General features: G+C 41.4%; 1 protein-coding gene across 7 annotated transcripts in view; it reads left to right on the top strand.

Moving 5' to 3' along the window:
- BLM (BLM RecQ like helicase) overlaps positions 1-16,028 on the top strand; it is a 99,996-nt gene that overhangs the window by 74,393 nt on the left and 9,575 nt on the right. For 6 of the 7 annotated variants that reach the window (XM_025437360.3, XM_025437361.3, XM_025437359.3 and 3 more), the window contains 4 exons: positions 1,564-1,754; positions 6,557-6,704; positions 14,870-15,069; positions 15,558-15,753. In XM_025437360.3, the coding sequence (XP_025293145.1) occupies positions 1,564-1,754; positions 6,557-6,704; positions 14,870-15,069; positions 15,558-15,753 (735 nt within the window). Of the gene's footprint in view, positions 1-1,563; positions 1,755-6,556; positions 6,705-14,869; positions 15,070-15,557; positions 15,754-16,028 lie in introns of those variants that run through there. The other variant, XM_049108477.1, reaches the window with a different exon arrangement.

Here is a 16,028-nt window from a genome sequence, read left to right as displayed (position 1 = left end):
AAGTCCATGTCCCTTGCACTATATACCAAGATGATTCTCAGTGAAAAAATGGACTTTTAATCTCAGCATGTCCTTTTGTGGTTTTAAACAGAACCTGTATTGGGTGGGATCCCTGGGTGGCGCAGCGGTTTGGCGCCTGCCTTTGGCCCAGGGCACGATCCTGGAGACCCGGGATCGAATCCCACATCAGGCTCCCGGTGCATGGAGCCTGCTTCTCCCTCTGCCTATGTCTCTGCCTCTCTATCTCTCTCTCTCTCTCTGTGACTATCATAAATAAATAAAAATTAAAAAAAAAAAAAAGAACCTGTATTGGGGATCCCTGGATAGCTCAGTGGTTTAGCGCCTGCCTTCGGCCCAGGGCATGATCCTGGAGTCCCTGAATTGAGTCCCACATCAGGCTTCCTGCAGGGAGCCTGCTTCTCCCTCTACCTGTGTCTGCCTCTCTCTCTCTCATGAATAAATAAATAAAATATTTTTAAAAAAAGAACCTGTATTAATTTAGGTCCAAACAATTCAATAAGTATTTTAAGTTTTTAACACTTAGCAATATTTTGAAAAAAATAATACTCATAAATCAGGAAAAAAAATTTTAATTTTTTTATTTTCTTTTTTTTTTTTTTTTAATTTTTTATTTATCTACGATAGTCACACAGAGATAGAGAGAGAGGCAGAGACACAGGCAGAGGGAGAAGCAGGCTCCATGCACCGGGAGCCCGACGCGGGACTCGATCCTGGGTCTCCAGGATCGCGCCCTGGGCCAACGGCAGGCGCCAAACTGCTGTGCCACCCAGGGATCCCAATTTTTTTATTTTTATTCTTAGCTAACCTCAACTGCTTACAAAGAAAGTATGTGCATATGATTCTCAAACCTTGACATGAGATTAGACACTGCCACCCTTATTTCCTGTTTCACGTGGATTTTTCTGGAGGTACTTGTATTTATCACGACAACTGCCAAAACTTGAGTTTCACAGAGATGGCATTGGGAGGAATGTAGCACCCTGAGCTACCTCGGACTAGTGGTTTGTGTGGTGTTCAACAGATGTCAGATATTGCTGTGCTTAGATTTAAAATACCCTGCCAACATCCCTGTGAGTTCACTGCAGCACCCCGGGGCTCCTTGGCACACACCTCGGGAACCACTGGCTTAACTCTTTTGACCCTAGATGCCCAGGGACGTGCATGGCTCACTGCCATGGTTCCATGCCCTGCTGACTTTGAACATCCAGCTAAGTATGTGCTTATCTGATAAATACAGTAAATTTGATTCAAATCTTCATCAGTGGGAATCATGAAGATCTGAAGAAATTTTTCAGATATTCCTGATGACAATCTTCATTTATTCCGATAAAACTAAAAATTTGAGGGATAAACATAAATACCCTATTGGTCATAGTATAGAATATAGAATGATACCATACTGATATCTATGCTATTAGTAATTTTGTTTCATTTAATATTTAAAGTTATATGAATCTATTCTGTATATTTCTATGATATTTGCTTCTATTTTTTCTACTTAATACTAATAAGTATTTTTACTTTGTTCTTCACCTCTTTTAGTGGAAAAAGATGGAAACCGTCATACAAGAGAGACTCACTTCAATAATTTGTATAGTATGGTGCATTACTGTGAAAATATAACAGAATGCAGGAGAATACAGCTTTTGGCTTACTTTGGCGAAACTGGATTTAATCCTGATTTTTGTAAGAAATACCCTGATGTTTCTTGTGATAATTGCTGTAAAACAAAGGTAAAAAAAGAAAGTTTTAAATTCCTTGTAATTCAGGAAATTGCCAGCACTTTTTTTCTTTCTTAATTTAGCAAAGTGAGGTACAAGTTAGGTTACTATAAGTGTGCCCTCAGGGATTGAGCTGGGGAAAGATGGCTTCCTCCCCATAGTAATTTGGAATAGAAACATTTAATAGTAATTCTGTGGAATAGCTTTCAGATTAGAAGCCTATAAAAAAAATATACCGGACCTATCTAAAATATTGAGGTTTTGGGGATCCCTGGATGGCTCAGCAGTTTAGTGCCTGCCTTCGGCCCAGGGCACGGTCCTTGAGTCATGGGATCGAGTTCCACGTCAGGCTTCCTGCATGGAGCCTGCTTCTCTCTCTGCCTGTGTCTCTGCCCCTCTCTCTCTGTGTCTCTCATGATTAAATAAATAAAATTTAAAAATAAAATAAACTATTAAGGTTTTATATGTGCAATAAGGCTTATAGGGTATTTTAGAAATATCACTTATCTGTAAAGATCCAGAAAGATCCAACATGGGCAGATAGAATATTTAGATTCAATCCCAATATATATTTGAAGTTGTCATTCTGAAGAGAGTTATAGTAACTAGTATATTGTGTGTTTGAATCAGGTTAATTATGTTATACTATAAATTGGTTATTTAAAAACTATAAAGAGGGGATCCCTGGGTGGCTCAGCGGTTTAGCGCCTGCCTTTGGCCCGGGGCGCGATCCTGGAGTCTCGGGATCGAGTCCCACGTCGGGCTCCCGGCATGGAGCCTGCTTCTCCCTCCTCCTGTGTCTCTGCCTCTCTCTCTCTCTCTCTCTCTCTCTCTCTCTCTCATAAATAAATAAATAAATCTTTAAAAAAAATAAAATAAAAACTATAAAGAATTAATGGCAATAGATTCTAGATGAGTTTGCTATCATCTGTCCTAAAAATAACCATGAGAAGTTGTTAAATTCAATCATTAGGTACTTAATTTTACCTCTCATGGTAATTCTGTGTTTTAATGTCTCCGTACAGAGACATTGCAGTTTACAGAGTGTTTTCACATTTGATACATTATTTGAAATGTCTGTGCACGATGCTGGAGATTCACAAATGAGTGTGCTATGGGCCAGTTCATAGACTGGAGGGGGACAGACATACATGTATCCACATGATTGTAAGGCCACGTGATAAGCACAGTCACAAAGATATGCAGCAGTAGCCAGATCAGAGGGTGGTGTACTCTCTCTCAGGGTAGGATCTCCAGATTCCTCAAGCCCTACCCCGCGCACATTGCTGATCAGTTCTTGTTTAACAAATGTTTATTGAGTGCCTGCTGTGTGAGGGTACCATTCTAGGAGATTGGGATGCGTAACTGAACAAAATAAAAAGATCCCTACCCCTGTGGGGCTTACATCCTCACAGAGGGAGTCTGAGCACAGTGTAAGGGCATGCAAGCACAGCAACGTAAGGAGCCCAGAATAATGGATGGGATGAAGGTTCAGGATCAGGTAAATTGGCCCAGGGAAGTCTTAGCACAGAGATGCAGCCTACCTGAGAGGATACTTGTAGTTAGCTGAGCAGCTCCCTGGATATGGGCATTCTTAGCCTCAGGGTATTAGAGGCGAGGGCAGGTATGCCTGTGTATTTGAAGGATGGCAGGGGAGCCCGTTTAGCTGGGCACAGCTAAGAGTCAGTTGAAGGAAAGGAAATGGCAGGCCAGAGAAGCCACTGGAGGGGTGGTGTGATATGACTCTCAGCCAGAATGTTTGGGGGTGGCCATTTGGCAGGGCAAATAAGTTCAGTTTGGGGTGTTTTGAGTTAGATGTGTCTGTTAGATTCAGGAATTCTGAAAAGAGGCTTGTGGTACCTACAAATTTGGGAGTGGTTGGTACACAGATGGTATTGAGCCATAAGAGCAGATGAAATCTTCAGACGTCTAAGGTTAGACCAAAGAGAAGAAAACCAAAGCATTGAGTCCTAGGACATTAAGAGTTTAAGGAGAAGAGGAGGGGCTAGGAAAGGAGACCAAGAAAGAGAATTAGCAAGGTAAGAGGAAAACATACAGACAGAAAGCGTTTTAGGGAGGAGGGAGTACTCACACCTCAAATGCTGCTCCTAAGCCAAGAAGAAAAGGGACCGAGAATATGCTGCTGGCGTTAGCACCACAGGAATCATGGTAGCTTAGATTTGTTTGGCCAGTTTCAGTAGCGTGGGGCCAAACTGGAGGTAGTGAAAATAGAAAACTCTCTTAAGTTCTGCTTCAAGGATGATCAGAAAAATGAGATAGCAGCTGGCAGGGGAAGTGGAATCAGGAAAAGACAGAAGTAATATTTGTCTCTGATAAGAATGTACCTGTAGGGGCAGCCTGGGTGGGTCAGCGGTTTAGCGCAGCCTTAAGCCCAGGGTGTGATCCTGGAGTCCCAAGATCAAGTCCCATGTCAGGCTCCCTGCATGGAGCCTGCTTCTCCCTCTGCCTGTGTTTCTACCTCTTTCTGTGTGTCTCTCATGAATAAATAAATAAAATCTAAAAAAAAAAAAAAAATGTACCTGTATAGGGTGAAAACTTGATGTGTCAGAAGAGGGGAGAACCACAGATGCAATGTCCTTGAAGAGCTTGAAGAGGGTGGGTGGTGGAGGGATCTAGTGCACAAGTCCAGAGATGGCTCTTAGGAACCGAGATAGTCCATCCGTAATAGCAGGAGGAAGAAGACTATGGAGCCTTTGCCAGTGATAGATGATGTGAGGGAAGTTTGTGAAAGCTCTCTGTGGTTGCTTTCATTTTCTGTGAAGTAGCAGATGAGGTGGTCAGCTGATGGTCAGGAAAAGAGAATTGAAGATAAAGGAGCAAGAGAAGTAGTCATCTAGGACAGTGGTCAGCAAACTTTATCTTAAAGGACCAGAGTGTATACTCCAGGCTTTGTGGGTCCTGGAATCATGGTCTCTGTCACAAGTACTCAACTCTAAAAAAAAAAAAAAAAAAAAAAAAAACACCAAGTACTCAACTCTGCTCTTTTAGCCCAAAAGCAAATATAAACAGTAAATACATCAATTTTCCATGGCTTTGTTCCAATAAAATTTGATGTACGGAAACAGGAGTACAGCTCATGGGCCACAGTGTGCTGATCCCTGAATGGAGGGGTACTAGACCAAGGGTGTGTGATGATGACCTGGCCGAGTGAAGGATTCACTTGAGGTTTCTGGCCATTTGTTGAAAGTGCAGACTTTCAACATGGCTGCACATGTTCTCCAGCCAAGGTCAGCCACCAAGGCTCGGGCATGGAATGATGAAGAGTTGGATCTAATGTGTATCATCCGTTGAACAATGAATGTGATGAAGTGACCTAAAGGCAAGGGAACTTAAGGTACATGAAAGGTAGTATTGTAATGACAGGCTGTGGAATTTAAGCTGAGTTAGGAGATCAGATGAGGATGGGAATGAGTGGGTTGTTGGAGTCAGAATATACAAGATGGCATAAGGTGGCAGTCAAAGAATGAAGGGGTTGCTGCTTTTAGTGAGGCCAAGGTGGTAGGTGTGACCAGGGGAGTGAGCTGCTGCAAACATGGAAGACAGGGTCACTGGGGCAGAGGAGATCAAGATGCCAGAGGCCAAGGTGGAGCATCTGTCTGCTGAGTCACCAAGAATTAAGGCAGGAATTGTGTTAGAGTGACAGAGCACTGTTTCATGATGGTTCTAGATAGAACCTCAGAATCACTACCAACTGTTAGAATAAGACAAGAAACCTGTTTGTCTTGTTGTTGTGAGACTGTGGCAGAGGAACAAGGGGTAGAAGGTGAGGCGGCTGGCTGCATAGGCAGAGGCCAGGAGCTTGATGCCGCTTTTGAGAACAGTGAGTGGTTAGAATCACTAGTTTGGAGATCTAGGATAGATGAAAGCAGATAAATCATACAATAATACTTTAAAAAGTAGGCTGAGTTTGGAGACCAGAGAGGAGAAGAAAGGGAGCTGCCAGGCCATCATTAAAATGGTTGACTACGGCACCAAAGGCCCAAAAGCAGTCAGAACTCATAGATTTGCATGGTTGGGCAGTGGGTTTTTTTTGGGGGGGAGGGGGGGGCAGTGTTTTTGATCGCAGAAGTCACCATCCAAGTAACAGAATGGAAGAGGAATGGAAGAATGTCTGTAAGGAGAGGAATGTCACAGTAGTAAAGTAGATATGGTAGAGTGCTAATTGTTCTAGGCACAAGGTTAATGTAAGAACTTAGAAAAGAAAGAACATTGGAAATTAGGGTTTGGGGGCACCTGGGTGGCTCAGTCAGTTAAGCATCTGTCTTTGGCTCAGGTCATGATCCCAGGGTCCTGGGATAGAGCCCTGAGTCAGGCTACCTGGTCAGCGGGGTCTGTTTCTCCCTCTCCCTCTGCTCCTCCCCTCCCCCTGCTCGTGTGTGCACACAAGTGCACTCTTTCTCTCTCAAATGAATACATTTTTTCTTTTAATGATTTTATTTATTTATTCATGAGAGACACAGAGAGAGAGGCAGAGACACCAGCAGAGGGAGAAGCAGGCCCCATGCAGGGAGCCCAATGCAGGACTCAATCCTGGGATCCTAGGATCACACCCTGGGCTGAAGGTGGCACCAAACCACTGAGCCACCTGGGCTGCCCATCAAATGAATACATTTTTTTTTAATCTTTTAAAAAACGAAATTTGGGTTTGGGTCTTGGTTTTGGTGTGGAAATTGGTTATAAGACTACCGCAGGTAAGATTAAACCCTAGCAACTTAGGTATTGGCTTCATTACAGCAGAAGGTAATCTCCTTTTTTTTCTTTTTTCTTTTTTGGTAATCTCTTTTTATTCATAGGATTATAAGACAAGAGATGTGACTGATGATGTAAAAAATATTGTAAGATTTGTTCAAGAACATAGTTCATCACAAGGAACAAGAATTAAAAACCAATTAGGTCCTTCTGGGAGATTTACTATGAATATGCTAGTTGACATTTTCTTGGGTAAGTTGTCTGTTTTATTGTTTGAGTTATAGTAATTAAGATTGAGCATCTAAAGAATTCATCACAAGTACACAGAAAAAAACCTCTCATCTATTTTCTTGTAGAAATTAAGGATTTCGGGGGCACCTGGGTGACTCAGTTAAGTATTTGCCTTAGGCTCAGGTCATGATTTCAGGGTCCTGAGATCAAGCTCTGCATGAGGCACCCTGCTCAGTGAGGAATCTGCTTCCCCCTCTCCCCCTCCCCTTGCTTATGTGCACACTCTGTCTCTTTCTGTCTCTCTCAAGTAAATAAAAATTTTAAACCATTTAAAAATGAAATTAAGGATTTCAGAATAAAACTTTTATGAGTTACAAACAAAAATAAGCTTTTATTAATTTTACCAATTATTTATATAGAATTTATATGTCACTAAGGTGAGCTCTTCATATTCAGAAAAGGAAATAATAGGGTAAATGAGTAATAGGAATTAAGAGGTGCAAACCTCCAGTTATAAAATGAATACATCGGGACACTTGGGTGGCTCAGCAGTTGAGCATCTGCCTTCAGCTCATGTCGTGATCCTGGGGATTGAGTCCTGCATCAGGCTCCCCATAGGGAGCCTGCTTCTCCCTCTGCCTATGTCTCTGCCTCTCTGTGTCTCTCATGAATAAATAAATAAAAATCTTAAAAATAAAGTAAAATAAAATGAATACATCATGGGAATGAGAAGTGCAGGATAGAAAATGTCAACAGTAATATTGTAATAACGTATGGTGACAACTGGTGACAACCTCTCATGGTAAGCAAGACACAATGTCTAGAATTGTTGAATTTCTATGCTGTACACATGAAACTGATATATTATTATATATCAATTATATGTCAAAAAGATAGTAATAATAAAAATTAATACAAAGAAAATATTAAAGCATCAAAATTCCATCTGAATGAGTGGAATATATAACTTAATTGGAGGGATCCCTGGGTGGCGCAGTGGTTTGGCGCCTGCCTTTGGCCCAGGGCGCGATCCTGGAGACCCGGGATCAAATCCCACGTTGGGCTCCCGGTGCATGGAGCCTGCTTCTCCCTCTGCCTGTGTCTCTGCCTCTCTCTCTGTGTGACTGTCATAAATAAATAAAAATTAAAAAAAAAAAAAAAAAATAACTTAATTGGAGAATTATCTGTTGAATGACTTCTAGTTCCAGATGGCAGCCTGGGCAAAAGTATGTCTTTTTGTTTGTTTGAGGCCCTATTAAAGTAATAGTAAGGAAATAAAATGGGGATTCAATTCATTAGGGCATAGAGCACCAGAAAGAGACCATCATCAGATTCAAGGTTTTTCAAATCTTTTAGGAAATGGATAGAAGCATGGTGCCAAGTGTACTGAAACACAAAAGGCCACCATGCAAAATGAATGTAGGGAGAGAGTCATAGAAGAGGAAGGAGTGTCAGCCAGGCAGAAGTCCATTATCAGTGAGCCTCAGACTAGTCTACAGGCCCAGGGGATGGGAGCGAGAGTAGGGGAGCCAGAAATAGGAGGGAGCAGTTAAAGTCTGCCCACAAGAGAACTGTATCAAATACCAGCCTGGAATTGATTCTAGAACAAAACTGCCTAAGGAATAGAAAGGCAGGGATGCCTGGGTGGCTCAGCAGTTTGGTGCCTCCTTCGGCCCAGGTTGTGATCCTGGAGACCAGGGATCGGGTCCCATGTCAGGCTCCCTGCATGGAGCCTGCTTCTCTCTCTGCCTGTGTCTCTGCCTCTCTCTCTCTCTGTCTCTCATTAATAAATAAATAAAATCTTAAAAATAAACATAAAGCTTCTTAAAAAAGGAATGGAAAGGCAGCTGAGTTAGGGGCCCGAGCCCCTAAGTGGCATTTGGGGACCACCCAGCCCACCCACTCACCCTAAAACAAACCTGGGTATTCCTATTCATGGGAGGAATTTGAGGGGAAATAGATACAAAATAACAGAGGAAGGGCATCTAGATATCTTAGTTAAGCATCCTACTCTTAATTTTGGCTCAGGTCATGATTTCAGGGTCATGAGATGGAGCCCTGCGTCAGGTTCCACATTCAGTGAGGAGTCTGCTTGAGATTCTCTCCCTCACCATCTGCCCCTCCCCTTACACATTCATGCACTCTCTTTCTTTCTCTCAAATAAAATATAGTGGGTTTTTTTCGGATTAAGAAAAATTAAATAACAGGAAATCCACCTCAAAAGTTTAACCTGATGCCTGCAGGTTAAATACAACTGGACGATCAAGAAAACCCAAGTAAGTATTTGACCCTGGGATATAGAGAATTTAGAAAATAATCAGTAGCTTTAGGGAGAAGGGAGGAGAAACTCCTAATTTTGAATCTTCACAAAGACTTAAGTAATAATGTTATGGAAAAGATACAAAGAATGAGGGAGAACTGTTAAAAATTTTACTTATTGGGCCACCTGGGTGGCTCAGTCAGCGAAGCATCTGTCTTCAGCTCAGGTCATGATCTCATGGTCCTGGGATTGAGCCCCACGTTGGGCTCCCTGCTCAGTCAGGGTGTCTGCTTCTCCTTCTGCCCCTCCTCCCTGCTCATGCTCTCTCTCAAATAAATCTTCTTTTATTATTATTTTATTTATATATTTTTAAATAATCTCTATCCCCAGCATGGGGCTCAAACTTAGAACCCTGAGATCGAGAGACTCAGCCTCCTTCAACTGAGCTGACCAGGCGCCCCAAAAATCATTAAAATTTTTTAATGATTGACAAAGTAAGTTTAGTGGAAATGTTGAAAGATAAAGTCAGTAAATTTTCTGGGACCTGAGCAAAAAGATACATGAAAAGTATGAGAGAAATAATATAGATCAGTTCTTTGGAGATGTGAAATCTGACATAATTTTTGAAATAGAAAGTAGAGGGCAGCCCTGGTGGCGCAGCGGTTTAGCGCCGCCTGCAGTCCAGGGCGTGATCCTGGAGTCCTGGGATTGAGTCCCGCGTTGGGCTCCCTGCGTGGAGCCTGCTTCTCCCTCTGCCTGTGTCTCTGGTTCTCTCTCTCTCTCTCTCTCTGTGTCTCTCATGAATAAATAAAATCTTTAAAAAAAAGAAGAAATAGAAAGTAGAGGGAGTTATCAAATCAGTGATAATAGAAAATTTCTGAGTGAAAGAAAAAGGCCTTCAGAATAAAACCTTCCACTGAAGGCCAAAGGAGATACTTTATAAGATGAGATTTGAGAATGCCAAGAATAAAATGATGTTGGGGAAGAAAAACTTCCTCCATCCTGTTATATTTAGTGGTTGGGGGCCTGTAAATTCATCTGACAAAAGACAGATTTCATCAAAATGTGACTCAGGGGCACCTGAGTGGCTCAGTGGTTAAATGTCTGCCTTTGGCTCAGGGCGTGATCCCGGAGTCCTGGCATCAAGTCCCACATCAGGCTTACAGGGAGCCTGCTTCTCCCTCTGCCTATGTCTCTGCTTCTATCTCTGTGTCTCTCATGAATAAATAAATAAAATCTTTAAAAAGGTGGGAATATTCAAAGGGCCAATTAGAGTTGGGGCTTATATACATCTTACTAGCAGAAGGGGGAAAAGAGCACTTAGGGGAAAACAAATGGTTTTTTGGAAAGATAAATGGGCCCTTCTAGGAGAAGAGATGAGAGGGAGATAAGATAGTTCGTGACAGTGTTTAGGAGTGGTATGGAGACTTCTCATCTTCAATGATAAGAATCAGTCTAATTTGGTTGCTCCCAGGGAAAGAACTTCGGACAATTGTGTTTTGGGGGGTCTCTGCTTTTTTGCAGATAAGAGGTCTCAGGAACTCAAATGCCTTCTGCTTAAAATAATGTTTATGCCACAGTGGCATGTTCTGGACCCCTTCAGAGATAATTATGAAAACTTTGGAAAGACAGAAACCAAAGCCAAACTGGCAGTTAATGTCAGCAACCCTAGAAGCTCGAAGGCAAAGTGAGTGCACACATTCTAATACCATAAACGGGAGCTGACCCATGGGTCCAGGGAGAAGAAAGCCCAGATCCACAAGCTATGCAGCAGGTCCAATAAGCAGTCTGTGCAAATTATAACAGAAAATCAAGACAAATAGGTCCAAAGCAATGTGAGAAGGAATAAGAAATGAAATTTTTTGATGACAATTTTAAGAATGCAAATATTAATTTTCAACAAGAAGAAAGACACTGAGAAATTTCATGTGAAAGATTATACAAAAAGAGCCAAGGTCAAATGTGTAAAACCAAGGAAATTGTTACATGATTTTGAGGAATTGATAAAATGTACAAAAAATAATCCAGTTGTCTGGGTGCAATAAACATTCTCCTGAGGATTGCACAGGAGTCAGGACCTTCTAAGTAGGGAAGGAAACTTGTCATAAACACTGCTGACGGGCTGTGACAGAGTCAATGTATAAACGGTAAATTGTTTAGAGCACAGGACAAGATGTGTTAATCTTGATGATGTAAAAATAAAAGTACAATTAACAAAAGGGGAGAGTACTTGGGGAGCTCATTTCTCCTAGGTAGAAGGTAGAGTAGCCACAAGTTCTGTCTAAAATTACAAAATAATCAAGAAATGAGCTGATATTAGATAACTAGCCAAATATGGGGCAAGATGAAATGCAGGGAGTGGTCTTTTTTTTTTTTTTTAAGACTTTATTTATTTATTTGTGAGAGAGAGAGGCAGAGACACAGGCAGAGGGAGAAGCAGGCTCCATGCAAGGAGCCCGACGTGGGACTCAATCCCCAGTCCCCAGGATCACACCCTGGGCTGCAGGCAGCGCCAAACCGCTGCGCCACCAGGGCTGCCTGCAGGGAGTGGTCTAAATGAGATGAAGCCCCATCTTTCATAGTGGGGAGTTAGTAGGTAAATGTCAGATGGTAGCGCTGGCTAGTAGAATGACTAGACAGCAAGAGTTTGGGTTCCTCCTAGAAGGAGCCACCAGAAGAGCTGAAAACAAAGCTATTTAAAACAGGACTGCCTGGGGCACCCAGCTGCCTCAGTCAGTTAGGCATCCTACTCTTGGTTTCCGCCCAGGTCATGATCTCAGGCTCATGAAATGGGCTCATGAGTCTGCTTGGGATTCTTTCGCCCTTCCTCTCCTTCCCCCTCTGCTCCTCCCCTGCCCCAGGCCTGTGCCTGCATACACGCTCTCTCTCTAATAAGTATATAAAATATTTTTTTAAAAAGGAATGTTGCTTTTTATTCCAAACCTTTCTGTACTATTATTTTTCCCATGGACATGCCTTACTTTAATTTAAAAAATAGATAAAGCAATTAATAGATGCATTTATTTATTAAAACATACCTAGATTGGCATAGGAATATGGTTTACTCAGTTTCTCAGCTGTTCCTTCTGGACCTTCATTCCTCAGGACAAAAGCAACTTTCAGCATTGATCTTCACACTCTGGATTCTTTTTAAGATTTTATTTATTTATTTTTTTTTTTTTTTTCAATTTTTTTTTTTTTTTTTTTTTTTATGATAGTCACAGAGAGAGAGAGAGAGAGGCAGAGACACAGGCAGAGGGAGAAGCAGGCTCCATGCACCGGGAGCCCGACGTGGGATTCGATCCCGGGTCTCCAGGATCGCGCCCTGGGCCAAAGGCAGGCGCCGAACCGCTGCGCCACCCAGGGATCCCAGATTTTATTTATTTATTTGAGATTGAGAGAGCATGAGCAGGGGGAGCAGCAGAGGGAAAGAAAGGGAGAAGTAGACTCCCTGCTGAGCAGGGAGCCTGACCCTACATAGGGCTCCATCCCAGGACCCCGGCATCACAACCTGAGCTGAAGACAGATGTTTAACCAACTGAGCCACCCAGGTGTTCCCACCCCTCCCCCACCCTTTTAAGATTGTGTTTATTTGAAGAGGAAAGAGCACAAGCAGGGGGAGAGGAGGAGAGGGGGAAGCAGACTCCCTGCTGAGCAGGGAGCCTGACACAGGGCTCCATCCCAGGACCCTGAGATCATGTGCCAGAGCCAAAGGTAGATGCTTAACTGACTAAGCCACCCAAATGCTCCCTCTTTCTGGATTCTTGCCTTCTAGTTTGGACCTCTTTGGGGGGCCTGGGGGAATAAGGGGTTGCAGATGAAATAATGTATTATAAGAGTGATACATAATCACTCCACATTGCAATATGTAGAAAATGTAAGTAACTCCAGAAAAAAACTGCTAATATTTTATTTATAATTTTTTAAGATTTTATTTATTTATTCATGAGGGACACAGATTGAGAGAGAGGCAGAGACACAGGCAGAGGGAGAAGCAGACTCCATGCAGGGAGCCTGACGCGGGACTCGATCCCAGTCTCCAGGATCATGCCCTGGGCTGAAGGCAGCGCTAAACCGCTGAGCCACCCGGGCTGCCCAAAACTGCTAATATTTTAATGTGTATATGTTCACAATCACATATCATTGTACATATAATTTATATCATTTCTATTTAATAAGATAAGCATTTCTTAATTTTTTATTCTAGAATAGCTTTTAGTAATTTATATTTTATCATACTGATGAGATGTATTTAAGTAGTCTTACTTAAGGACATATTTTTCTATTACACATAATGACATGATAAATGGCCTCTTAAATACACCTTCAGTTGCATCACTGATTGCACCTTTCATGTGGATTCTTAGAAAGATTACTAAGTCAAACAATTTCCTGACATTCTGGGTTTTGTTTTTGTTTTTTTTTTTTTTATTCATCAGAGAGAGAGAGAGGCAGAGACACAGGCAGAGGGAGAAGCAGGCTCCATGCCGGGAGCCCAATGTGGGACTCAATCCGGAGACTCCAGGATCATGCCCTGGGCCGAAGGCAGGTGCTAAACCACTGAGCCACCCAGGGATTCCCGACATATCAGTTTCTTGTTAGCTCTTTCTCATGTTAAGAAAATTGTTTCACTCAGCTTTCTTTTTTTTCCAAAGTTTGTTTGTTTTTAGTAATGTCTACAACCAGTGTGGGGCTCAAACTTATAACCCTGAGATCAAGAGTCCTGTGTTCAGGGGATCCCCGGGTGGCTCAGCGGTTTGGTGCCTGCCTTCGGCCAGGAGTGCAATCCTGGAGTCCCGGGATCAGGTCCCACATTGGGCTCCCTACAAGCAGCCTGCTTCTCCCTCTGCCTGTGTCTCTGCCTCTCTTTGTGTGTGTTTCTCATGAATGAATAAATAAAATCTTAAAAAAAAAAAAAAAGAGTCCTATGTTCCTCCGACTGAGCAAGCTAGCTCCCCCATCCCCCAACTTTTTTTTTTTTTTTAAGTTTATTTTTCCAGTTTTCTTAGTTATCTGCAGCACCAGGCTGGTCCACATTACCCAAACCCACTATTACCAGAGCAGTGGTCCTGATCCTGTAATGTGACGTTTCAGGGATACAAACCACTTGAAGGAAGGAAAACTTGAATCATGGGGCGTATGTGACCAGAAGCCATCTGACATTTACAATAACGTAATTATTTGGAACTCTTAAAATAGAGCTAAAGCTTTACAAAGTAACTGTTAATTCTGATTATAATCAGTGTCACAAGTCTTCTCAAGTAGATTGCTATAATAAAGTTGTGTTTATAATGAAGACATTAATAATTACAGCAGATTGGATATGAAACCAAAGATCCAGCCCAGGGTGGTACTCTCAGCCAGTGGGGGGCGGGGGGGGGGCAGTGCAGTCTCATGGAGGGAGGTGCTTTTGTTTTACAGGTTATAAAGATCATAAAAAGTATAGGCTTAAATAATTGGACCGCAAACAAGTAGTGCTTTCAGTACAAGACCAGAGATGGCATTTGTAAAAATGATTGTCCAAACTTTTTGTAAGTAAATCAGTAATGCAGTTATCCTAATGTAACACAGTGATATGAAGTGCTTAAAGTTTATGTAAATCTGATTTCTTTGCTCTAATGTAATTGTATAAGGTATAAATGCAACATCCTAAAATGAGAAGCTTTATTTTGCTGCTGGTTTTGGTCAATGCATGTTATAAAAAAGATCAGGAAAAGTATATAGAACTGTAGAAAGTTTAGAGTTCTATTCCAATATTCTCATTTTATGGAAATGGGTGTTTATTTGTGCTGTGGGTTTTCCTGTGGAACAGATTATTTACTCCACTTATCAGGACTTGTCCATAAATGATTTTTTCAACCTCTCCTATTAGAGGCTTCTGAAGAACCTACATTTACTAATCTAGCTTCTGGGGCCTTCTTACCAGGGAGTAAGAGTGCAAAAATTCAGTCGGGGATATTTGGACAGGGATCTACTTATTCACGACACAATGCCGAAAGACTTTTTAAGAAATTGATACTTGACAAGATTTTGGATGAAGACTTATATATCAATGCCAATGACCAACCAATTGCGTATGTGATGCCAGGAAATAAAGCCCAAACTGTACTAAATGGGCATTTAAAGGTATGGTATTTTAAATGTTTATTTTATTTAATTATCTTATAATGAGTGGGTAAAACTAAAAATACATTACTGTAAATTAGAGGGTCTTCTCCAAAGTTTATGGATATATACTGTCCATTTATATATACTGTCCTATATGAACATATTTTGTTCCTCTTAATTTGAAAGAGATCTTAAAATTTAACCCAAGTAATGTAGTACCTGTCAAAGTGAATTCGTCTGATCTCTGAATCACCATACATTCATTAGGTAAACATTTATCAAGAAGCTGTACTGCACCAGGCACTGGACATGTAAAGATGAGGAATGCACAGCCCCTATTCCTGAGGGGCTTGCTGTAACTGCTTGACATAACAGAAATACCAAAAAAAAAAAAAAAAAAGAAAACACCAAAAAACTAAAAAATGCAGTTAAGAATTAAATGAAGCCTGTATTTAGATACAAGTGTGCATGTACCCACTCCTGTGATCACTTTCTCTCTCACAAAGGTAGACTTTATAGAAACGGAAAATTCTACCAGTATAAAAAAACAGAAAGCTGCTTTAGTGGCAAAGATGTCTCAGAGAGAAGAAGTGGTAAAGAAGTGTCTTGGAGAACTGACAGAAGTGTGTAAATCTCTGGGAAAAGTTTTTGGTGTCCACTACTTTAATATTTTTAATACTGTGACTCTCAAGAAGCTTGCAGGTAGGTGTGGGTGAGTCCTCTGTTATTGGCATGATTTAATAAGCCAAAAGTTTATCTCACTAAGGAACTTTTTAAGTGCAGAGATCTAGCTCAGTTTATTTTCACTATTTTTATATAATCTCTAAACTAAAAGCTCAAAGAAATAACTTAAACTTGAGATGAAATGCAGTCTTTAAGATATGTACAGTACTGTGTTATTTGGACACATAGTATAATTTTAATTTTATAGTTTTCCCTCTAATGCCAGATGTCAGGATGTGGATAATTGTAATCAC

Source organism: Canis lupus, chromosome 3, assembly GCF_003254725.2.
Source record: "Canis lupus dingo isolate Sandy chromosome 3, ASM325472v2, whole genome shotgun sequence".
NCBI classification, from domain to species: Eukaryota; Metazoa; Chordata; class Mammalia; order Carnivora; family Canidae; genus Canis; species Canis lupus.
The sequence above is the reverse complement of the archived record's forward strand: the minus strand, read 5'-3'. Positions and strand labels throughout refer to the sequence as shown.